The 25,487-nt window shown below is 46.5% G+C and overlaps 1 protein-coding gene across 1 annotated transcript in view; it reads left to right on the forward strand.

Annotated features, from left to right (window-relative positions):
* ZHX2 (zinc fingers and homeoboxes 2) overlaps positions 1-25,487 on the forward strand; it is a 201,509-nt gene that overhangs the window by 169,792 nt on the left and 6,230 nt on the right. Inside the window, exon 3 of the mRNA XM_011973007.1 lies at positions 12,012-14,748. Coding sequence (XP_011828397.1) covers positions 12,231-14,744 — 2,514 coding nt within the window. The 5' untranslated portion in view covers positions 12,012-12,230 and the 3' untranslated portion in view covers positions 14,745-14,748. The remainder of the gene's footprint in view (positions 1-12,011; positions 14,749-25,487) is intronic.

Here is a 25,487-nt window from a genome sequence, read left to right on the forward strand (position 1 = left end):
CCCTTTGATGTGGCTACCATTTTCATCCCCATGTTACAAACGGAAAGGCTGAGGCTTCAAAGGATTGGTGAACTTGTCCAGGATCTCTCACCCATGGCGTGGAACCAGACCTCGAAGGCAAGTCTCCCACTCAGGAGCCTGAGCTCTTCACCTCTGCCATAGGATGAAGGAGCTGATATAATGATGTGTAGATGGTGGTGGAATCGAGCTGTCAGGAGAGATTTAGCCTTGCTTTTCATGTTTGCTTTGCTTTGCTTTGTTTGCCTTTTTATGGAAACGGCAACCTGAGATGTTTGTAACCCAAAAGGAAAGGGACCCAGTGGATGGAGACAGGAGTTGACAGATCCCATGAGTGCTGAGCTGGAGGCCTGGTAGAAGGATTAGCCTTTTAACAGGGAGACCAACTACCTCCTCCTAACCAACTGGAAAGCAAAGAGATGCTTGGAGATGGAAAAGATGAGCTGGATCTCAGCAAGATACAAGGCAAAATCTACTAAAACGGAGAGGCAGAGTTGGGAAATTCATATTGTAACAGTTACATAGGAAATTCGAGAGGTAGGAACAAAAGATGAGTGAGAAAAAATCTCAGAGCGGCGTGACCAGGTGAGATGAGCTAGCGAAAGTGCGCAGCACCTGATATAGTGGCTGGCCGCTGAGAGGCGCTGTGGAGGAAAACGGGGTCTGATGGGAGAAGGGGTGGAGCAGTCCTTCTGAACATCAGTTTGCCAATCCCCTCACCACTCCCACTAGCTTACTAATCAAAGTCACCCTGTGATTAGTCCCAGAACATACCAGTGTCAGAGGTCTCCATTCGGGCCAGTTCTGCAGGTGAAGGCTCACCCCATTTTATAGCTGCAGGAACTGAGGTTGGCCATGGTGAATTAACATGCAGCATTTGGTATTCTCTGGCTTGCGTGTGGGTTTAGGGGTTGTGAGGTGGGCAACAAGGCTGTGGCCAGAGAAGAGTAGACTCCTAGTAAGTGATGAAGCCAGGATTCAAACTGGGAGTGCTGGCTTCAGCCTGTGTCCCACTTGCACTGACCTGGTGGGCACTAATGCTGAGCACTGATGGAGAACAAGGCCCCTGGAGGCCAAGGCTTTTCCTGTTGAAGAGCTTTGGAATTCATTGGTTCAGAGTAAATGAGTAAATTTGGGGCTCCAGGTTCACATGGGTCGAGACCCGGTCTATCTTCTCAGGCATCAGTGGCTTCCTCTGCCCCTGAGTGTTGACTACCCTGTCTGAAGCCACCACCCCATCCCACCTCTGGCAGGACACCCAGCCTCCTCTCAGGGCCCTGTGTCACCCAAATGTGTGGCGATGCTCACACAGCAGGCGGTGTGAAGCAGTTGCAGACCTCACTTCAAACTTCCGTGGGCCACTCATGTAGCTTTTTTGGCTAGAAAGGATCATGTCAGCTTTCTTCCTAAAGAGCTTTTCAGAATAGCTCGTTGAAAAAGACATCGCAATTCAATTAAAATCTTCCTCCTTTGAACACTCCCAGAGGGGCAAGGCCACTTGGAATTTGTGAGAAATCTAATTTATAGACATAGTATCAGGAAATAGAATTGTTCACAATGAACAACTGTGTATCATAGGGATCAAGCAGCAGGCGTGGAGCCAGGATTATCTGGATTCTACCCTCTTCAGCAAGCCATTGAACCTCTCTGAGCCTCAGTTTCCTCATCTGTAAAATGGAGATCACAGCCATCGGTTGGTGTTCTGGGAATAGTAGCGATTATGCATGTAAGCCAGGTATGGTGGCTCCCACCTGTAATCCCAGCACCTTGGAAGGCTGAGGCAGGGGGATCACTTGACCCCAGGAGTTTAAAACCAGGCTGGGTAATATAATGAGACCCTATCTCTACAATTTTAAAAAATGGTTTTAATAAGCTGGGCACGGTGGCATGTGCCTGTAGTCCCAGCTACTCAGGAGGCTGAAGTAGGAGGATCACTTGAACCCAGAAGTTTGAGGTTGTAGTGAGCCATGATCATGCCACTCCACTCCAACCTGGCTGACAGAGTAAGAACCTGTCTCTAAATAGAATACAGTTTTAAAAGATTATACATGTAAACAACATTTTAGTACTATCAGGTTTCCTTGATCAACAAACCCCATCTTTTCTTTTTAAAAATGTGTCTGTTTGAGCAACTAAGCAATACAAAAAGTTAAAACACAAACACAGATAACAGGAAATCGCTTCTTACATCTCAGCTTTCCCAAATCACCAACCGTCTTTCTGTGGATCTTGTTTATAAAGATGTTGTATGCTATGTTATCAAGCAGCCAGCATTCTGTTTTCTTTTCCAGGATTGTACTTTTGTACAATTCTTCCCCCGTTTCTACCTCATCCTCCAAATTGTCTGTCATACTCTTTGGGAGCATTAATACAGTATTGCACTCTTTGGCGCGGCAGAGAGCTTTGGTTGTTTGTAGTTTTAGCTGCAGAAAAAAAAAAAAAAGCAACTACGAACATCTCTGTGTCTTCATGGGACAGTGTGTTTCAGCCCAGCCAGTTCTGAATGAGAAGAAGCCAAGTGATGTCTTGATTCCAAAGGTAGCAAACAAGGCTGCGCAGCAGTTGCGTGACTTCTGATTAAAAAGATACATTCCCAGGCTCTGCACCTGGAGGCTTGGGTGTAGTAACTCTGGACTGAGGTTCGTGAATGGTATTTTTACAAAAAGCCCTCCAGGTGATGTGTGATGGTTTGGGAACCAGGTTATAGGCCCAACCCCAAAATTCAAATTTGGATTTAAGACAGAATGGGGAAAAATCAGAAAACTCAGGAATGAACTCTCGGTCACCAGTGGCCTCTCAGAGGCAATTCTGTTAAACAGATGAGAAAAATGGAGGCGAGGATGGAAATGGATGAGAAGAGAGCTGGGTTCCTGGAGCTCAGAGCAAAGCCCTGGCCCTCCGCTTTGTAGCATCTAATTCCTCCTGCCCTGCCCCCACCTGCCACTATTGCCACAACATATCTACCCAGCAGAATGCCTTCTGGGGGGGTGTCATGTTGTGATTTTAAAACACAAAGGAGCAATTCCTGCCCCCATCCCCTCAAAAAAGATCTACCCTTGATGAACTGAGGCAGAATCTGTTAACAGCCCTGTCAGAAGACCCCACAAAGCTAAAAGCATCCTTTTTGGTTTTGATGTCTTGACAAGATGCTTCCTTTGAAAGCTCCCAGACAGCCCTGTTATTTCTTCTGACAGCCCCAGTGAAAAGCTCTGCGATGAGACGTGGCATCCCTGTCAAAGCCCGGAGGTGTGATTCCCTGAGAGCGAGCAGCTCTTGAGCACTCCCTGGGCTCAGAGCACTGCCGCCCTCTGGATAGACCCCTGGGATCCAGGTTCTGCAGCTCCCTCTGGCCTCTGAACTCCCAAGCGCTAGAGATCCACCGCTGCAGAAGGCCTCTGCGGTCTGACTCCTCACCTCCCCCAGATGCCTCCCTAGGGAGGCCAAGAGCAGAGCCATGTATCATCCTGACAGCCAGACTGTGAGCCAGCCACCTTGAGAAGTTTCCAGGGGCTGCTGTGGCAGTTTGAACCATTTTTTCCTTCTCCCAGGGGCTGCAGGCCACGTGCAGGGAAAGGTCAGGAAATGCCACCACCTATCTCTGGAACTGACGGTGGGAAGGAGAAAGAACAAAGGATGCAGAGGAGGGTGCTTCTTGGGGAGCCTTACAGAGCCCTGTACCTTCAAGCTTGTCACACCTGTGTAGTAGCATCCTTACCTAGGAGCCTGTTAGAAAGGCACAGTCATGGCCAGGTGCAGTGGCTCACGCCTGTAATCCCAGCACTTTGGGAGGCCGAGGTGGGTGGATCACCTGAGGTGGAGTTTGAGACCAGCCTGGCCAACATGGCAAAACCCCGTCTCTACTAAAAATACAAAAATTAGCCAGGCATGATGGTACGTGCCTATAATCCCAGCTACTGGGGAGGCTGAGGCAGGAGAATCACTGGAGCCCAGAGTGTGGAGGTTGCGATGATCTGAGATTGTGCCACTGCACTCTAGCCTGGGCGAAAGAGTGAAATTCCATTTCAAAAAAAAAAAGCACAGTCATAGGTCCTACTCCAGACACACTGAATCAGCATCTGTATTTTAACACAATCCCCAGGTCTACACATAAAGTTCATATCCCAGTTTTACTGCTCCAGGCTGTGTGACCTTGATCAAGCTCCTTAACCTCTCTGAGCCTTAGTGTCCACAGAGGGTTTTTGAGAAGTGAAACTTAGCACTTAGGATACACTAAGGCTTTGGTGAATGTTGGCTGTCATTATTGTTGGGGAATTGATTAAGGGAGAATCAGAGCTGTGACATACAAACCCCAACTGTTCAGCCATTCCGTGGTGGGGAAGAGAGGCCAAACCAAATGGGAGAAAGTTCCAGATGAAAAGTGAACAGCTCCCAGTATCTGCTTAAAGGAGAAGCTTGGAGGTGGGAGGGAAGGATATCTCTCCGCAGCCTGGGCCTTGACCATTTCATTGGGGGTTAGCTGAGATTATTGTTCAGCTGCCTGGTTTGAGGGTTTGTTCTTCATTGATGTGCCTCTTTTCCTGCCAGCCCCACCCCACACCTTGAATCCAAGACCCCTCTGTTTCCAGGACCCTGCCCAAAAGGCTTTGATCCTCCGTTGCCTGCAGACCAAAATCCCAGCTCCCTGGCTCGGCATTCCAGACTCTTCGCCATCTTGCTGCAACCTAAGTTGTTCAGCCTCCTCCCTGCCTCTGCCCTCACACCCCTGCCCCTTACCCTCAGTCCTTGTCATTCCTCAGATGTTTTCTTGCCTTCTGACTTGCTCATGCTGTCTGCTCAGCCTGGGAAAACTAGGTTCCTTTGATAGGAGTCACTCTCACTTTCCTCTACCTCGCAGAATTCTATGCCACCTTTGAAGCCCTGTTTATCCAGGAGAGGCTCTGTGGTGGTGTGCCAAGAGCACAGGGTTTAGATAGACTTTGGTCAAATTCCAGCTCTGCCCTGAACTAGCTGTGTGACCTTAGGTGAGACAGTTACCCTCTCTGGTCTTGGTTCTTTCATCTGCAGATTGAGGATAGTCACAGCTGCTCTGCAGAGTTGTGAAGACTCACCAAGAAAGCATGGAGAATTTTCATTAATAGTAGCTATTACCATTTTATTTCTAAGAAAAGGAAAGTTACCTCCCCTGGAAAGCCTTTATCTATCCTCCCCCAACCCTGCCCTACAAAATTAAGTACAGCCTCCTCTCTGTTTCACAAACCCTTTCTCCTTCTTGTATTTGCAACATCCACCTGTTCCACTGTCACCTTCTCAAGGAGGAAGTCCCTGACCACCCTGCTTAAAACCTCAGGTGGCCCCGCTCTACACTTTTAATGTGTTCCCTGCCTTACTCTCCCCCATGGTGAGTTCTCCACGAGCCACAATTTCTGTCCATCCACCACTGTATCCTCTGCAACTAGAACAGCATCTGGCACCACTAAATACCCTATCAGTGTTTGTCGACTGTCTGAACCAGTCACTTCGTGTGCCATCGAAGGGTGTTTGGATGGCGGTGCCCTGCCCAACTGTTGTAGGATGAGCTATGCTCCCCTAAAATCCATATGTTGAGGTCCTAATCCCCCATGCCTCCGAATGTGACTGTATTTGAGATAGGATAATTAAGGTAATTAATTACTCTAACTTCAAGGTTACATGAGGTCATCAGGTGGGCCCTAATTCAGTATAACTGGTGTCATTATAACAAGAGGAGTTTAGGAAACAGACCCCCACAGACGCAAGACCTCAGAAACACACAGGAGGAAGACGGCCATCTCCAAGCCAAGGAGAGAGGCACCCGAGGAACCCAACCCTGCTGGCACCTTGATCTCCGACTTCCAGCCTCCAAAACTGTGAGAGAATAAATTCTGTTGTCTAAAGCCACCCGGTCTGTGGTATTTTGTCATGGCAGCCCTAGCAAACTAATATGCCAGCTACGAACTCCTTGAGGACAGAGCTGTGGCGTCTTCATCTTTGCGCCCCTAGCTGTTCCCAGGGTTCTGGCTCATACTCATACTCAGTAAGCAAGGGTCTGATTGAATTGCATTCCACTTGCAACAGGGAAGGTAATGATGGAAGAAGCACCTCGTGGCGAAGGGGACAGCCTTGCACAGACACCAGAAATGGCCTCTTTGTCATTGTCTATGTAGACTGGTCATTTCTCTTTTATATAAACCCTGTCTCTGCAAAACAAACAAACAAACAAAAAAAGGCATGTATTCCAAGGCAATTTATTCCAAGGCGTTGTTATGGTCTCATTATGGTTAGGGTTTCTTTGAGGTGCATAGCAAGTGCTGCAGTGGATAAAAGGAAAACTGAGTCAAGATCAAAAACATGTAAAGGCAGCAAGGGTGTATTTGGAGCTCCGGGTTCCTTTCCATGTAACATGTGCTTGTCATACTCTTGGGTATCCCATGAGAAGCAGGACTTCGGACAGAGAGGGGCGACACAGAGAATAGCTGTCTTACCTCCCCTCCCTTCTCTTGGGAACCAGAATCTTAAACAAGTGTGCTTAGTTCTGACTTGTTCAGGCAGCCTCCTGAGGGCAGGGATGTTTCTTGCTCCAGATAAGGGATGGTCTGTCTACAGCCATACTACCCTGAACGCGTCTGAAATCGTCAGACAGGGGATGGTATATGACTGGCTGGAGTCTCCCCACTGCTGGGCCCTGGTTGGTGCAGCCCAAGAGAGAACGCCCTGCTCCCTTTAAGTGTTTTCAGGTTGGCACAGGATGTGATTGTACCCAGTTCAGACGTGCTGAGACACTGGCCCAGGGCAAGAACCACGACTTGCAGCAGGTCTGCTGGGACACATGGCACTCACTGTAGAAGGGACTGTGTTAGAGTTTATTCTTAACATGCATTTTATGTATTCATTCATTCACTTATTTTTTATTTTTGCCAACTTTGACCCGGGCATATCAGACCTGAAGACTTTGCTCAAAACATTTTAGCCTTCATTCCAGCAAGTACCTGGCTTCATGGTGCTGGTCCTCACCTTGCTGGTGGCTCACAGGCTTTCAAAATGACAGATGCCAACATGCTACTGCCCTTCAGACACCCAATCCCTGGTGCCAGGATCGTCCTTCTAAAGGCCGTGTTTCTTGCAGATCCACCAAGAGAACCCTAAGCAATAGATTCTCAAAAGGCTCTGTGTTTTCTGAGCTCTCCTCCTTCTCTCTTTTCTTCCTTCTTCTTTTTCATCTTCTTTGGTTTGGATTCCTGGTTGCTGAATGAGTTTTAGAAGATGCTTTTATTTTCAGCCACAGTTTTTGAAACACTGAGAAGCTTCCAGGCCATTTTACCGCCATTCACCTCATTTTAGGGACTCACTTGTCAACAGATTTAAATAATGCGGGATATGGGAAGTTTCGGTAAAAAAGATATTTCCTCCCCTGAGTCTACTCCTGCCTGATGCCTTTTCTGCAGGAGGAAAGTGTCTTTCCCCCTGTTTTGAAAAATTTAATTCAAATGTCCCAAGCCCTTTGGCCAGTGGGTGCAAATTTAGCCACATTCTGCTGTGTTAATAGTACATGTTCACATGTGTGTTGTTAATTTAATTTGTTAATTTAATTTGTGATGCTGGGTGTGATGGCTCACACCTGTAATCCTAGCACTTTGAGAGACGGAGGCAAGTGGATGACTTGAGCCCAGGAGTTCGAGACCAGCCTGAGCAACAGGGTGAAATCTTGTCTTTGAAAAAAAAAAAAACAATTAGTTCAGGCGTGGTGGTTTATGTGTGTGGTCCCAACTTCTTGAGAGCCTAAGTCAGGAAAATCGCTTGAACTGGGAAGCAGAGGTTGCAGTGAGACAAGATTGTGCCATTGCACTCCAGCCTGGGCAACAGAGCAAGACTCCATCTCAAAAAAAAAAAAAAAAAAAAAAAAAAAAACCTTTCTGCCTTGATGAAGTTTCTGTTCTTGAATGGTGCTGTCCAATATGACTTCCCACAATGATAGAAATGTCCTTTGCTGTATCAGACAATAGCCACCAGCCACATTTGCTCCTTGAGCACTGGGAATGTGACTAGCATGACTGTGGTACTGAATTTTTAATCCTATTTCATTTTAATTAAACTCAAAGGCCACATGTGGCTAGTGGCTACCATATTGGGCAGAATGGTTCTGGAGGGAGATGCAAATGATAAACAAGTGGATAGAAACTTGTTCCTCTTTCAACCACAAAACATCAAAGTATGATGTCAGCTATTGAAGAGTGCCGTGAAGAAAGCCACGCGGGCTGAGGAAATGGAGAGTGCTGGGCAGGCGTTGTTTTGCAGAGGGGCGGCTGTCAGCGAAAGCCTCCCTGTGGGAGGGTGACTTTTCAATGGAGACCTGAAAACCAAGCCGCTGTCTCTCGGGGTGGGATGTTCTGGCAGAGGCGCTGTGAGGGGAGTGAGGTCCTCACAGAGCCACTGGAGTGTGAAGGGCGGTGGGAGAGGGGAGCCGGGGCCGGAGCTTGCCGGGTCTTGGTGGTGCCGTTGCTGGAGATGAACTCTGGAGGCGTGGAAAGTATTTGAGAGGTGAGATCAAGACCTGAAGATCATGGCAGGTGGAGGCTGGAGGTGGCAGTTTAAGCATGGTCAATAAAAAGAAGCAGCTGCCCTCTTCTCTGGTTTGCCCCTGTCCTCTTCTCACTGCTGCCCGAGGAGCCTGCACCCCACTGCTGATGAATTTGACCAGTCTATACATGCCGGTGCTTTCATCTTAGAGGGGCCAGGTTCTGGGTTCACCAGTGGGGGAATGGCCCTCTCCCAAGCCCTGCCCAACTGTGTCACCTGAGCCCCTAAGCAGGTGGACGTGGGCCTAGACTCTCAGAATTGTTTGTGAAAATAAGTTCTTCATTTCGGCCTTTATGCCTTCTCTTCAGTGGGACTCAAACCCAGGCCCATGGGAGAGGCCAGAGATGAGATGCCATCTCCTGCGTTCCCTTCCCTTTCCTTCCTTTCCTGGAGGTCGGGGATCTCTGTTTGAAAACATGTCTCCCGCCTCCTTTAGCCCATCAGCTCTCCATTCTCTGTTAACTAATAAGCAAATTGTTCCTGTACTTTCAAATCATCATTTGTTTAATGCAGTTCCAATCAAAATTCTAATAGAATTTTATTTCACAGGTGATATTGATTCATGAGACTAGATTATCAAAATAACCAAGAACTGTTTTGCGAAAAGAAAAAGTAATGAGGAGGAACTCCACTAGATATAAAAATGTACTCTAAAACTTACAAAAGTTGTTTTAAAAGCAAGGCATAAGTGCAGTACTCAATAGCTAGATCAATACACAGATTACATAACCCAGAACCAACCCTAGTAGATACAAAATTTGTGTATGATAAAGGAGGTTGCTCAAAAATTAGTTAGAAAGGAAATAATAATGCATGCTGCTGAGATGGTTGGTAACTCTCAAGAAAAATAGTTAGAATTGTCTTACAGCTTAACCCAAGATAAATTCAATACCAGATGAGTTAAAGGCAAAAATAAAGTTAAAACATTCTTAAGAAAATGTAGATTAATATATTTCGGCTATCAAGACAGGGAATCACTTCCTAAATATAAAATCACAATGGAGGAGGCTACAAGAGAAAAAAATTGGTAAATATATTAGCTAAAAATTAAAATTTCTACATGTTAAACATTAAAAATGTATATAATATGCACAACTGAAAGATAAATGATAGGGCCAGGCGTGGTGGTTCACGCCTGTAATCCCAGCACTTTGGGAGGCCGAGGCGGGCGGATCACCTGAGGTCAGGAGTTTGAGACCAGCCTGACCAACATGAAGAAACCCCTTCTCTACTAAAAGTACAAAATTAGCCTGGCGTGATGGTGCATGCCTGTAATCCTGCTACTCGGGAGACTGAGGCAGGAGAATCGTTTGAACCTGGGAGGCAGATGTTGTTGTAAGCCAAGATCATGCCATTACACTCCAGCCTGGGCCACAAGAGCAAAATTTCGTGTCTCACCAAAGAAAAAAAAGGTAAATGATAGACTGGAGAAAGTTTTGCAACAAACTAAGTAAAGCATTAATATTATTTATGTAAAGAGAACTCTTGCAAATTCATAATAAAAACCATTACACTCCAGCCTGGGCCACAAGAGCAAAATTTCGTGTCTCACCAAAGAAAAAAAAGGTAAATGATAGACTGGAGAAAGTTTTGCAACAAACTAAGTAAAGCATTAATATTATTTATGTAAAGAGAACTCTTGCAAATTCATAATAAAAACCACAGAACGTCAAAATATAAAAATGACATAAGCAGACAATTTACAAAATAATATAAATAGTGAACAAATCTTTGAAAACAATTAAACCTTATTGTCAGTCAAGAAAAGCATACAAGCATATTAAAACAGTTTTCTTGGCCAGGCAAGGCTTACGCCCACGATCCCAGCACTTTGGGAGACGGAAGCAGGTGGACAACTTGAGCCCAGGTGTTGGAGACCAGCCTGGACAACATGGCAAAATCCCTGGACAACATGGCAAAACGCTGTCTCTACTAAAAATAAAAATAAAATGATTAGCTGGGCATGGTGGTGTGTGCCTACAGTTCCAGCTGTTCGGGAGGCTGAGGCAGGAGGATTGCTTTAGCCCAGGAGATAGAGGTTGCAGTGAGCTAGAATTGTGCCACTGCACTCCAGCCTGGGTGACTGAGCCAGACTCTGTCTCAGAAACAAACAAAAATCCAAAAAACTGTTTTTCCCTATCTAATCAGCAAGGCTGTTTAACAGTAGTATTTTACCTAGGCTGGATTGTGAATCAAGCCCTCTCATACACTACCAAAGAAAAGGCCAACTGAGGCCAACACTCTACCGTATATATGGGTCAAGAGAACCACTTCTAGGCATCCATCCAAAGGTAGTTATCAGAAATAAGGATTAAGGGTATTCACTGCAGTTTTGTTGATAAGAGTCAAAAACTGGAAATAAATGTTCAACAAAAGTCCAATTGCTATAAAAAAGAATGACTTTATGTCCTTCGCAGGGACATGAATGAAGCTGGAAGCCATCATTCTCAGCAAACTAACACAGGAACAGAAAACCAAACACCACATGTTCTCACTCATAAGTAGGAGCTGAACAATAAGAACACATGGACACAGGGAGGGGAACATCACACACTGGGGCCTGTCGGGGGGTGGGGGACAAGGGGAGGGAGAGCATTAGGACAAATACCTAATACATGCGGGGCTTAAAACCTAGATGACGGATTGATACGTGCAGCAAACCACCGTGGCACATATATACCTATGTAACAAACCTGCACATTCTGCACATGTATCCCAGAACTTAAAATAAAATTTTAAAAAAGAAGTCCAATGGCTGAACACATCATGCGTGGTCTATCCCTACAATGTAATAACATGCATTATAGGAATATACCACACATGACTGTTTCACCACGTGATGAAATAATGATTTTTAAAATCATCATTTTGCTCACTATTTTTGGAAATGGGAAACTGTTTAAGTGAGATGAACAATAAAACTACAATATTGGGGGGTGATTGCTTTTTTTTTTCTTTTATACTTCTCTGCGTTTTCTGGATTTTCTATTGTGATTTTGCCTTTATGATAAGCAAAATGTTCATATCTGTTTTCTAACGCCTGGATAAATTTCACTTGCCAGCCCTGGGGACACGTCTGGCTTCCGAGGTACCGTATCTAAAAGCGGCTTGCAAGCACACCATCTGCGACATTCCCTCTCACCACTTCAGAAGATTTTAGTAGCTGTCTACCTTTCCTGCATTCCTTTGTCTCTAAACATGAAATGGTGACCCTCATCCACCTTTGCTTGGTTTGGGCCTGTTCTCACCTCCTTCCCAAAAAAAGGAAGAGAAGAATAATGCGATCTTTCTTGTTTATAAGCACTTTCACGCCATCTGGGCGTACACAGGTGTTCGATTTGGGTGCCAGTTGAGATGGGTCATGGGAAAACTCATACAGAAGTGCCAGTTTCTTTTGCCTTGTGAAGAGACACTGACCCTGTCTTTGTTCTTGCCCACAGATATGATGCTTCCTGGTGTGTTTAGTGGTTGGTGCCATTGCAATTTTCTGTGCTGAAATCATTCTGAAAACTCAAACAGTAGACTTCAGCATACAAGGAAAGCCAAAGCCATTTGAGGGGGAATAAAGCCAAAAGCCCTTCACCTTATTCGTTCCAAGAATCTCACCATCCCCTCCCTACCCCCCTCCAAAACTAAGCCATTGCACACAGACAGGCAGCATGGCTAGCAAACGAAAATCTACAACTCCGTGCATGGTTCGGACATCACAAGTAGTAGAGCAAGATGTGCCCGAGGAGGTAGACAGGGCCAAAGAGAAAGGAATCAGCACACCACAGCCTGACGTGGCCAAGGACAGTTGGGCAGCAGAACTTGAAAACTCTTCCAAAGAAAATGAAGTGATAGAGGTGAAATCTATGGGAGAAAGCCAGTCCAAAAAACTTCAAGGTGGTTATGAGTGCAAATACTGCCCCTACTCCACGCAAAACCTGAACGAGTTCACGGAGCACGTCGACATGCAGCATCCCAACGTGATTCTCAACCCCCTCTATGTGTGTGCAGAATGTAACTTCACAACCAAAAAGTACGACTCCCTGTCCGACCACAACTCCAAGTTCCATCCCGGGGAGGCCAACTTCAAGCTGAAGTTAATTAAGCGCAATAATCAAACTGTCTTGGAACAGTCCATCGAAGCCGCCAACCATGTCGTGTCCATCACCACTAGCGGCCCTGGAACTGGTGACAGTGATTCTGGGATCTCGGTGAGTAAAACCCCCATCATGAAGCCCGGAAAACCAAAAGCGGATGCCAAGAAGGTGCCCAAGAAGCCCGAGGAGATCACCCCCGAGAACCACGTGGAAGGGACGGCCCGCCTGGTGACAGACACAGCTGAGATCCTCTCGAGACTCGGAGGTGTGGAGCTCCTCCAAGACACATTAGGACACGTCATGCCTTCTGTACAGCTGCCACCAAATATCAACCTTGTGCCCAAGGTCCCCGTCCCACTAAATACTACCAAATACAACTCTGCCCTGGATACAAATGCCACGATGATCAACTCTTTCAACAAGTTTCCTTACCCGACCCAGGCTGAGTTGTCCTGGCTGACGGCTGCCTCCAAACACCCAGAGGAGCACATCAGAATCTGGTTTGCCACCCAGCGCTTAAAGCACGGCATCAGCTGGTCCCCAGAAGAGGTAGAGGAGGCCCGGAAAAAGATGTTCAATGGCACCATCCAGTCAGTACCCCCGACCATCACTGTGCTGCCCGCCCAGTTGGCCCCCACAAAGGTGACGCAGCCCATCCTCCAGACGGCTCTACCGTGCCAGATCCTCGGCCAGACTAGCCTGGTGCTGACTCAGGTGACCAGCGGGTCAACAACCGTCTCTTGCTCCCCCATCACGCTTGCCGTGGCAGGAGTCACCAACCACGGCCAGAAGAGACCCTTGGTGACTCCCCAAGCTGCCCCCGAGCCCAAGCGTCCACACATCGCTCAGGTGCCAGAGCCCCCACCCAAGGTGGCCAACCCCCCGCCCACGCCAGCCAGTGACCGCAAGAAGACAAAGGAGCAGATAGCACATCTCAAGGCCAGCTTTCTCCAGAGCCAGTTCCCCGATGATGCTGAGGTTTACCGGCTTATCGAGGTGACTGGCCTTGCCAGGAGCGAGATCAAGAAGTGGTTCAGTGACCACCGGTATCGGTGTCAAAGGGGCATCGTCCACATCACCAGCGAATCCCTTGCCAAAGACCAGTTGGCCATCGCAGCCTCCCGACACGGTCGCACCTACCATGCATACCCGGACTTTGCCCCTCAGAAGTTCAAAGAGAAAACACAGGGTCAGGTGAAAATCTTGGAAGACAGCTTTTTGAAAAGTTCTTTTCCTACCCAAGCAGAACTGGATCGGCTAAGGGTGGAGACCAAGCTGAGCAGGAGAGAGATCGACTCCTGGTTCTCGGAGAGGCGGAAGCTTCGAGACAGCATGGAACAAGCTGTCTTAGATTCCATGGGGTCTGGCAAAAAAGGCCAAGATGCGGGAGCCCCCAACGGTGCTCTGTCTCGACTCGACCAGCTCTCTGGTGCCCAGTTAACCAGTTCTCTGCCCAGCCCTTCGCCAGCAATTGCAAAAAGTCAAGAACAGGTTCATCTCCTGAGGAGCACGTTTGCAAGAACCCAGTGGCCTACTCCCCAGGAGTACGACCAGTTAGCGGCCAAGACGGGCCTGGTCCGAACTGAGATAGTGCGTTGGTTCAAGGAGAACAGATGCTTGCTGAAAACAGGAACCGTGAAGTGGATGGAGCAGTACCAGCACCAGCCCGTGGCAGATGATCACGGCTACGATGCCGTAGCAAGGAAAGCAACAAAACCCATCGCCGAGAGCCCAAAGAACGGGGGTGACGTGGTTCCACAATATTACAAGGACCCCAAAAAACTCTGCGAGGAGGACTTGGAGAAGTTGGTACCCAGGGTAAAAGTAGGCAGCGAGCCAGCAAAAGACTGTTTGCCAGCAAAGCCCTCAGAGGCCACCTCAGACCGGTCAGAAGGCAGCAGCCGGGACGGCCAGGGCAGCGACGAGAACGAGGAGTCGAGCGTTGTGGATTACGTGGAGGTGACGGTCGGGGAGGAGGATGCCATCTCAGATAGATCAGATAGCTGGAGTCAGGCTGCAGCAGAAGGCGCGGTGGAACTGGCCGAATCGGACTCCGACTGCGTCCCTGCAGAGGCTGGCCAGGCCTAGACAGGTAATTCCACCTGCTCACCCAGGCAGCAGCGGAGAATGCAGCTTGCTTTCTTTTCGTTGCCAGGGTTGGTATAGATTGTAGGGTACAGAGATGTTGACGTAGATGGTGGCTTCTTTTTCTTGTAATTAACAAATAAGAATGGTGTATATTGATCACGTACAACATGATGTTTTGAAATATGTTTACCTAGTGGGATGGCTCAATCGAGCTGATTCACGTACGCATTACCTCACATACTTATTCTTGTAGTGGAAGGGTCTGGTTTTGGTTTTGGTGGTTTTTTTTTGTTTTTAGTGACAGAGTCTTGCTCTGCCACCCAGGCTGCAGTGCAGTGGCTCCATCATAGGTCATCGCAGCCTCAAACTCCTGGGCCCAAGCGATCCTCCCCCCTCAGCTTCCTAAGTAGCTGGGACTTCAGGCACCTGCTACCACACCCAACTAATATTTTAAATTTTTGGAAGAGGCGGGGTCTCACTTTGTTGCCCAGGCTGGTCTCAAACTCCTGGACTCAAGCAATCCCTTTACCTCTGCCTCCCAAAATGCTGGGATTACAGGCATGAGCCACTGAGCCCGGCTGATGAGTTATTTGTAAAGGTTCTTTGAAAAAGGAAGAAAAATGGGGGCTGATGGAAACTATGCCCTCATTTGTAAGGCTGTGCCCAGGGAACAGCACTGCTGGCTGTAGCCTGTTTGGGTGCCAGCCTTCAGGCCTGTCCACTCTGAAGTTTAGTTGTGACTGTTAGAAAGCACATCCTCCCTCTGTGTTTTATGTTTGTTGCTGTAAAAACACCAAACATGAAGTGGTTGTTTCTTTTTCTCTCTCTCTTTTTTTTCCCCTTTTCTTTTTGGATTTTTTAAAAATACGTATCCACGTTTACTGAATCAAAGACTTGAGGTTATTCTAATCGGAAAAGGCTTTGAAAGTGCTTGGTATTTGCCTTGTCAGGGCTAAAGGAAGGTGCCACTGTGCTTGGGTCCCCATAACCCCTTCAAATCTGGAAGAGCTGGGTGTAAATTAGGCCTGTAGAGCCACACAAGCCATGGGGAAGGGCGGTTTCCATGGTTACTAATGGCCGTGTCATCCCCATAATGGGACATGCCACTGAAGCCCTTGGTGTTCTGCTTCCTAAGAGGTCAGTGCAAATCCAGGCCTGAAGCACAGCAGCTCGGTGGTGAGTTGAGAAATGGGGGCGGTGGCAGGGGGAGGGCTGCGGGACGGAAAGGAAATATCACAAGGAGGAAGATACAGGGTTTGCCCAGGTAGACTTCTCCAGAGGTCACTCAAAAGACCACAGAATGGGCCTCCCCAGTTATCTTTACAAAGGATAAAATAAATGTAAGAACCTCCCGAATGACTGATAAGGTCCCAAAGGCAGCCCTGGAAATTACCACACCTCTGTCTTAATGAACTTGGACAACTTTGGCCAACCACGTCGCTCATTAACTCATTGATTCAGTAATAAAATGAGGCAGCTGACAAATAAATGAAATTCTCTAGAAACCTTGTTTTGGCCAGCTCCATCCGCTATTAAAAGAGCACTCTAACAAGCAGTCAGTCCCAGAATGCCATCATTCTCCATTCTCCTTTTTCCTCCCACTTGGAGGAGGAAATGCCTGTGTGTCAAAGGTGCGGGTGCAGCCCAAAGGGGAGGGCACGAGTGAAAGGAGGGGGATAGAAGTGCACTGAGGCCACAATGACAGCAACCTCCCACCTCTACCTAGCCACCTCTGGCCATTTTCCCACCTCGGAAGAACCTACCAGTCTAGCCCATACCTCCCTCATTAAAATGAGGGGGTGATTTTTTGTTTGTTTGTTTTTGGTCCACATGAAAGCTCCTTGCTTGCCCCATCTTTTTTGTTTGTTTGTTTGTTTGAGACAGAGTCTTACTCTGTTGCCCAGGCTGGAGTGCAATGGCACGATCTCAGCTCACTGCAACCTCCACCTTCTAGGTTCAAGAGATTCTCCTGTGTCAGCCTCCCAAGTAGCTGGGATTACAGGCATGTGCCACCCCACCCAGCTAATTTTTGTATTTTTGGTAGAGACAGGGTTTCGCCATGTTGGTCAGGCTGGTCTCAAACTCCTGACCTCAGATGATCCACCCACCTTGGCCGCCCAAAGTGCTGGGATTACAGGCGTGAGCACCCACGCCGGGCCTCCCATCTTCTATCCTTGATCTTTTCCCGTCCATGACACTTGTCTACATGATTGCTTTTTCCTTCCACCCCAGAGAGGACAATAGGATTCAGTTCCATTCAACAGTACCTTCTGAGCGCCTACTGTGTGCCTGCTGCTACTCCAGGTGCTAGAAACAGTGCCATGAGAGAGACAGACATCACAGTATCCATTCACATGGAGCTCGGGCAGGCCAAGAAGAGAGGAAATCGCACTTTCCTTTACTCATCACTGTGATGTGTGTTACAATGGGGAAGGGCACAGCTCTGTGTGGGGGCTCAGAGGAGGAACACCCAGGTCGGGGGTTAGGGAGCTTCTTGGAGAAAGGGACATCCGACTCATGGGATAAGAAGGAGTTAGCCAGGTGCACAGACAAGGGAAAGAAAGGTCCAAATGGAAGAAGCAGCATGGCCAAGGTCCAGAGACAAGAAAAGGAATGGCACTAGTGAGAAACCAAAAGAGGTTGGGCATAGCCAAAAGGTAGAGCTTGGGTTCGGTAAAGGATAAGAGGAGGCAAACTGAAAGCAAACTCAACGGTTTCCCATAACAGGCAAATCTATTCTGAACAAGTTGTGTTTGCTGAATTTGAATAGAAAGATGCTTAGTGTCTCTGTATCCCAAGGTAAGCTCAGATGGCACTTCCAGGGCCCCATGGCTGAGCAGGAGGTTGTCTAGGGGCAGCAGTTCTCCAGAGGCCCCTGAGGCCCCCGTCCCCATCTCTCCTCTCCCAAGCTATACCACCACCACCAGCTGAAAATGCTCATGGGGGTGGGATGTTACCCTGGCTGATGCCCCAGTGGCCCAAAGAAGACAGTAATGAGGGAGGGAATGTTAAAATCATACAGAAAACCTTTGGGGAGGAAGGATGGAGTGATGAACGAAGGCCACCTGAATAGCAGAGGTCGAGGTTGGTGCTCTGCTCTTACTTAATTCTCCTCGGGAGGTAGCTTCTCTATAGTTTTATAAACCCAGAAACAGACTCAGAAACCAAAGAACTTACCCACATTCATCCAGCCAACACATGAGTTTGTCTCCAGAGTCCTCACTCTTCCTCCTGCCATCTTTACCTCGTTATTTCTTGCAGTGAACTGAGATTGTGCCACTGCACTCCAGCCTTGGTGACAGAGCAAGACTGTCTCAAAAAAAAAAAAAAAAAAAAAGGAGCATACAGGAACCCCACTTTATGTTTCATTATGGTAAAAGCCCCAGCCGTGAGCTAGAAAACATCCCTAAACAGGATGGTAAGATCTGTTCCACACGTGGCAACATCAGATATCCCTGATGGCTCCCTGATATTTTGGAGGTCCATTGTTTTGTTTTGTTTTGAGACAGAGTCTTCCTCTATGGCCCAGGCTAGAGTCCAGTGGTGCCATCTTGGCTCACTGCAACCTCCGCCTCCCAGGTTCAAGCAATTCTCTTGGCCTCAGCCTTCCAAGTAGCTGGAACTACAGGTGCGTGCCACCATACCCAGCTAATTTTTGTATTTTTTTTTTTTTAGTAGAGATGGGGTTTCACTGTTGGCCAGGCTGGTCTCAAACTCCTGACCTCAGGTGATCCACCAGCCTCAGCCTCCCAAAGAGCTGGGATGACAGGCATGAGCCACCACGCCCCACCATTGGAGGTCCATTGTATTGATAAAGGGGCTGCCGTCTGCACTAGGGGTGGCATTGAAGGTTCTCCCACACCCTGGACAGAGGCACTCCTTAAAGGATTCTTTCAATTTAAAGGGAAAAGATATCTCTCCAAATTACTTCACAGTTTTCGTGAACCAAACACATGAGTCTCTTGAATTCATAAATATTCAGTGATGTCCCTATTTAAGTACTTATTTATTTAGGAACCTGCAGTTCAGTTCAGTTATGACACATAATAATCCTGAAATAATTCATGGTTTTGACTTTATAAAAGGTGTTATGTGATGCGCAAGAGGGTGAAGGGGGAGGAACTTGAGCAAGCAGCTGAGAGCTGGCTCTAGGACTAGATTTCCTCTGTAGGCGTTAAGCATTTCCTGCAACCAAATCTCTCTAAACTCCGCAAGGCTTAGGACAGCATTTGACTCGGTCCAGACTCACCTTGGCCCTGAGGTTAGGCACAAAGATAAGGAGTACTTCCCAGCCTTTGAATTGTGTTGTCTCGATTCAGTCCCTGTGTCTGAAGAATCTTTGAGTCATTCCATTGAGGGACGTGTCCTAGGAAAAGGCTGAAAATTAAGTTTGTTTTTTCGGAAAAATGAGTCAACGTACTTGAGCAAGACATTGTCAGACATCAACCTTGATGTTTGGTCAAACGGAATATTCCGTTACTATTGCTAGTGAGGGTACCCATTGACTGACACCCACTGTGTGTTCAGTTGCCTTCTAAGCACGTCTACTAAGTCATTTCAACTTCATGCCCACCCTGTGAGGTAGGTACAGGCTTTTCCCCATTTTACAGAGGGCAAAACTGAGGGTCAGAGAAAATGAGTGACTTGCCCTGTGTTCCTCAGCCAACAGCTGGAAGACCTTGGAAGCTACCTCTCAACTGTCAGGCCAGTGCCTGACGCCAGCCACTTTGGCCCTGCCCTCTCCAACAGTGGCACCCACCACCACAGCCCGGAACAAACAGAGTGTGGTCATTTCTTGATTTTGTATGGGAGTGGAAACTAATCCACAATGTATTCTTTCAGCAAGAACTTTAGAGAGCCCTCTTTGTGCCAGGCACTGTGCTAGTCTGTGTAGATTTGCCAGAATGACCAAGACACAGCCCCTACCTAATCTCAGTTAATAAAGGTGAGAAATGGACATAGAAACACCAGTTTCCTGAGAGCAGTGCACACAGAAACCGGAGGAACTAGGAGGAGAGGTGGCTTTTCCAACATGTTGTCTGATTCAGAACCTTCCCAGCAACCCACGTGTGCAAGCCGCCTTCCCATTTATTTTAAACGAAGAATTCTGAGGCTCAGGAACTGCCAGAGTTCACTCAGCCAGTGTCTAAAATTGATTCCAAAGCTCCAGCCACCACCTTCGCTGCCTCCCAATTTCTGTCAACAATTTCCAACTCCTGATGATTAGGGATGGCTTTGGAGAAGAGAAAAAAAATTGTGAAATGCCAGAAAGATATTTTCCATGGTTCAGCTTGGTTAAAATGTTTAAGGCTGTTAAGCGTTGCATTCTGGTTACAATTTAAGATCCAGAAGAGGTATGCCCTCACACTCTTTTCAGATTAGCTGTCCAAATGCAGATGTTTGAATTAATTAATTAATTAATTAATGAGTGAATGAATGAAAATATTGTTGTCATCTGTTTCCCTCTCTCCTGTACCAGACCCTTACAGGCAAGGACTATATTCCGTTAATCTCTGAATCCCTAGTTTAGATTCTGAGCAGATGCTGAATAACGGTTCATTGAACCAACCAGAGAATTTTAAAAGATAGTTGGGATCTGGTGTTTCAGTCCTTTTGCTTGTCCTCATTTTTTTCCATCACTCATTAACCCCAGTGGTTGACAGCAGCAAGAGGAGTTGGGTACAGTTTGCTTCCCATGTGTGGGGAAAGGTCTGTTGGAGAATCTGTCACCAGATACTTACTGGTGATGCTTCTCAGGGACTGCCCGTTAGTCTGGCTTCCCTCATGCCTAATGGGGAGTTAACTGATACCACTTCCATTTACTTAATTCTGGAGCTTCTCATCCTAGGAATTCTCACTGTGCTTTGGGCAGCTCGTGGAGGCTTAGCCACCATGAAATCCAGCCCTCTCATTTTCAGAGGAAGAATGTAGGCCCCAAGGAGGTGAAGTCACTAACCCACAGACATTCCTAATAAGTGACTTGGTTCATTCATCCATCAAATATTTGTGGAATGTCTGCTGTGTGCCGGGCTCTGGAAGGCAGTGTGCCCAGCATGTCCCTGCCCTCATGGAGCCCTTGGTCTAATGGGAAATGAAGTTTTAACCAATCTTTAATCAAACACAAAGGAAAGTTGCTACACTGACATGTTCTTTGATGCCGTTGGAGTATAGAATACAGGAATCTGAGGATTTAAATAGCGGATTGAAGGTTTAGGGAACACTTCCTAAAGAGGTAATGGGGCCAGGCACAGTGGCTCATGCCTGTAATTCCAGCACTTTGGGTGGCCAAGTCAGGCAGATCACCTGAGGTCAAGAGTTCAAACAAACCTGGCCAACATCATGAAACCCCATCTCTGCTACAAATACAAAAATTAGCTGGGTATAGTGGTACATGCCTATAGTCCCTGCCACTTGTGGGTCTAAGGCAGGAGAATCACTTGAACCCAGGAGGTGGAGGTTACAGTGAGCCAAGATCGTGCCACAGCACTCCAACTTGGGCCACAGAGCAAGACTCTGTCTCAAAAATAAATAAATAAATTCATAAATAAATAAGAAGAAGAAATAATGGATGAATTGAAAACCAAAGCATTAGACCAACATGCAGGAGCATGCTGGGCAGAGGGGAGGGGAAGAACATTCCAGACAGAAGAACTGATATACTCAAGGGGAACTGAAAGGTGTCCATGGTGGGCATGACTTGCCTGGGTTCACACCTCAAGAAACTAGAGAAACAAGAGCAAACCAAACCCAAACCCAGCAGAAGAAAAGAAATAACAAAGATCAGAGCAGAACCAAATGAAATTTTAAAAAACACACAAAAGATAACTGAAACAAAAAACTGTTTCTTTGAAAAGATAAACAGAATCAATAAACCACTTGTGAGATTAACCAAACAAAAAAGAGAAGAGAGAAGATCCAAATAAAGCTCAATTAGAAACAAAATGGGAGATATTACAACCAATACCACAGAAATATAAAAGTTCATTCAAGGCTACTATGAACACCTTTATGAGCACAAACTACAAAAGCTAGAGGAGATAAATAATCCTGGAAATATACAACGTTCAGAAAATATCTGTTAAGTCCATTTGTTCTAGGGTATAGTTTGCGTCTGTTGTTTCTTTGTTGGCTTTCTGTCTTGATGACCCGTCTAGTGCTGTCAGTGTAGTGTTGAAGTCCCCACTATTATTGTGTTGCTGTCTATCTCATTTCTTAGATCTAGTAGTAATTGTTTTATAAATTTGGGAGCTCTAGTACTAGGTGCATATACATTTAGGATTGTAATATTTTTGTATTGAACTAATTCTTTTATCATATAATGTCCCTCTTTGTCTTTTTAAACTGTTGTTGCTTTAAAGTCTGTTTTCTCTGCTATAAGAATAGCTAGTCCTGCTCACTTTTGGTTTCCATTTGAATGGAATCTCTTTTTCCGCTCCTTCCCTTAAATTTATGTGAGTCCTTATGTGTTAGGTGAGTCTCTTGAAGACAGCAGATACTTGGTTGGTAGATTTTTATACGTTCTAGCATTCAGTGTATTTTAAACGGAGCCTTTAGGCCATTTACATTCAATGTTAGTATTGAGATATGAGGTACTGTTCTATTCACGTTCTAATTGTTGCCTGAATACCTTGGGTTTTTTTTTCACTGTGTTACTGTTTCATAGGTCCTATGAGATTTATGCTTTAAGAAGGTTCTATTTTAGTGTATTTTGAGGTTTTAAGATTAGGACTCCTTTTAGCATATCTTGTAGTGCTGGTTTGGTAGTGGCAAATTCTCTTAGCATTTGTTTGTCTGAAAAAGACTTTATATCTCCTTCATTTATGAAACTTAGTTTCACTGGATACAAAATTCTTGACTGGTAATTATTTTTTTTAAGGAGGCTAAAGATAGGATCCCAATCACTTCTGGCTTGCAAGATTTCTGCTGATAAATCTGCTGTTAATCTGATAGATTTTCCTTTATAGGTTACCTGATGCTTTTGCCTCATAACTCTTATGATTCTTTCCTTCATCTTGACTTTAGATAACCTGATGACCATGTGCCTAGGTGATGATCTTTTTGCAATCAATTTCCTGCGTGTTCTTTGAGTTTTTTATATTTGGATATCTACATCTCTAGCGAGACCAGGGAAGTTTTCCTTGATTATTCCCTCAAATAAATTTTCTAGACTTTAAGATTTCTCTTCTTCCTCAGAAACACCAATATTCTTATGTTTGGTCATTTCACATAATCCCAAATTTATTGGAGGCTTTGTTCGTTTTTTAAAATTAGTTTTTTTCTTTGTCAGGTTGGGTTAATTCAAAAGCCTTGTCTTCAAGTTCTGAAGCTATTTTTTCTACTTGTTTGATTCTGTTGTTAAAACTTTCTAGTGTATTTTGCATTTCTCTAAATGTGTCTTTCATTTCCAGATGTTGTGATTGTCTTTTCTTTTTGATATCTATTTCTCTAGAGACTTTTCATCCATATCCTATATTGTTGTTTTAATGTCTTTAAATTGGTTTTCACTTTTTCCTGGTGCCTCCTTGAGTGGCTTAATAATGAGCTTTCTGAATTCTTTTTCTGGCAATTCAGATTTCATCTTGGTTTGAGTCCATTGCTAGAGAGCTAGTGTGATCTTATGGGAGTGTTTTAGAACTTGTTTTATCATATTGCCAGAATTACTTTTCTGGTTCCTTCTCATTTGGATAGACTGTTTTCATGGAAACATCTGGAACTCAAGGGCTGCTGTTCAGGTTCTTTTGTCCCATGGGGTGATCCCTTGATGTGGTGTTCTCGCCCTTTCTTTCTGGCCTCCTGAGCACCAGACTGTAGTAGTTGTTATTGCCCATCTGGGCCTTGCCACCCAGTGGGGCTACTGAGCTCCAGGCTCATGCTGGGGAATGTCTATAAAGAGTCCTGTGATGTGATCCATCTTCAGGTCTCCCAGCCTTGGATACCAGCACCTGCTCCAGTGGAGGTGGCATGGGAATGAAGTGGACTCTGTGGGAGTCCTTGTTTGTAGCTTTGTTTAGTACACTGGTTTTCTTGAATGCTGGTTACACTAGCAGTGAAATTGCCACATGGACAGACTCAGGACCTCTGGTTAGCCAGGGTGTTGCAGGCAGTGGCATTAACTGTTGTTTGCCCCTTTAAAGCAGGGTTGTTCTGTTATGAGTTGCTGTAATGGCTTGAGTTGGTTGGCCTCCAGCCAGGAGGTGGTGCTTTCAGGGGAGTGCCAGCTGCAGTAGTAGAAGGGGATATAATCCTGCCCTACATTGGCCAGAATGAGTACTTGGGTTTCTTAGGCGATGGGCAGGGCCATAGAGTTTCCAAAAGATTATGTCTTTTGTCTTCAGCTACCAGGGCAGGTAGAGACAAACCATCAGGTGGGGGCAAGGTTAGGCGAGTCTGAGCTCAGACTCTCCTTGGGCAGGGCTTCACGTTAGTTTCTTTATTTAGGGCTGATGAGAAGGCAGTGCAGAAAGGTAGCTCATGCAAGTCTTTGAGGTAAAAAGTGGTGGAGCTGGAATTCAAGCCCACTGACACATGTAAGCACTTTGGGGACTCTGCCCAGTGAGTTTAAAATACAATTCCATTTGCTCTGATTCTATTAAATTCCCATGGCCAATATGCACTGATAGGTCAGGAGCAGGAAAGGCATTCCTACTGCCTTTGAGCCTCCCTGCAAGCAGCTTGGGGAATATATACCTGGCCTGTGGGTCTCAGCAAGTTCCCCAACCCTAGAGGCCCTTCAAACCACCGCAGGGAAGGAGAGCTTTGGCGGGATGTGGCCAAAACCGACCCAAGTCTAGTGTACGGACAATTTGGGATGGCACAGAGTTTTGTTATCCACTGGGAAGTTGCTTAATCTTCCTCCATGCCAACACATTTTCCCTTTTTCAATTCTAGTTAAAAATCAGACTGTGCCCCCTACCCTCAATAAAAGAAATGAAAGTTTGAACTCAAATATTATGAAGCAGGCTGGGCACGGTGGCTCATGCCTGTAATCACAGCACTTTGGGAGGCCAAGGCAGGTGGATCACCTGAGGTCACAAGTTCAAGACCAGCCTGGCCAACATGGTGAAACCTCATCTCTTCTAAAAATACAAAAATTAGCCAGGCATGGTGGTGAGTGCCTGTAATCCCAGCTACTTGGGAGGCTGAGGCAGGAGAATCACTTGAACCTGGGAGGCGGAGTTTGCAGTGAGCCAAGATCGCACCAATGCACTCCAGCCTGGGCGGCAGGAGCGAGACTCTGTCTTGGGGAAAAAAAAAAAGAAATATTATGGAGCAGACCAGATGCAGTGGCTCATGCCTGTAATCCCAGCACTTTGGGAGGCCAAGCCAGGTGGATCACTTGAGGCCAGGAGTTCGAGATCAGCCTGGCCAACATGGTAAAATCCCATCTCTACTAAAAATACAAAAATTAGAGCCAGGTGTGGTGGCACACACCTGTAGTTCCAGCCATTCGGGAGGCTGAGGCATGAGAATCGCTTGAGCCCGGGAGGTAGAGGTTGCGGTGATCATGCCACTGCACTCCAGCCTGGGCGACAGAGCAAGACTCTGTCTCAAAAAGAAAGGCAAGGAGAGGAGAGGGGAGGGGAGGAGACAGGAGGGGAGCGTGGGAGAAGGGGAGGGGAAGGGAAGGGAAGGGGAAGGGGAAGGGGAAGGAGAAAGGGAAGGGGAAGAGGAGGGAAGATTACAGAGCCGTGTAGAAGTGGAAGGGGAGGGGAAGGGAGAAGGGGAAAGGAGAAGGGGAGGAGA

The sequence above is a fragment of the Mandrillus leucophaeus genome, unplaced genomic scaffold (assembly GCF_000951045.1).
Source record: "Mandrillus leucophaeus isolate KB7577 unplaced genomic scaffold, Mleu.le_1.0 Scaffold133, whole genome shotgun sequence".
Taxonomy (NCBI): domain Eukaryota; kingdom Metazoa; phylum Chordata; class Mammalia; order Primates; family Cercopithecidae; genus Mandrillus; species Mandrillus leucophaeus.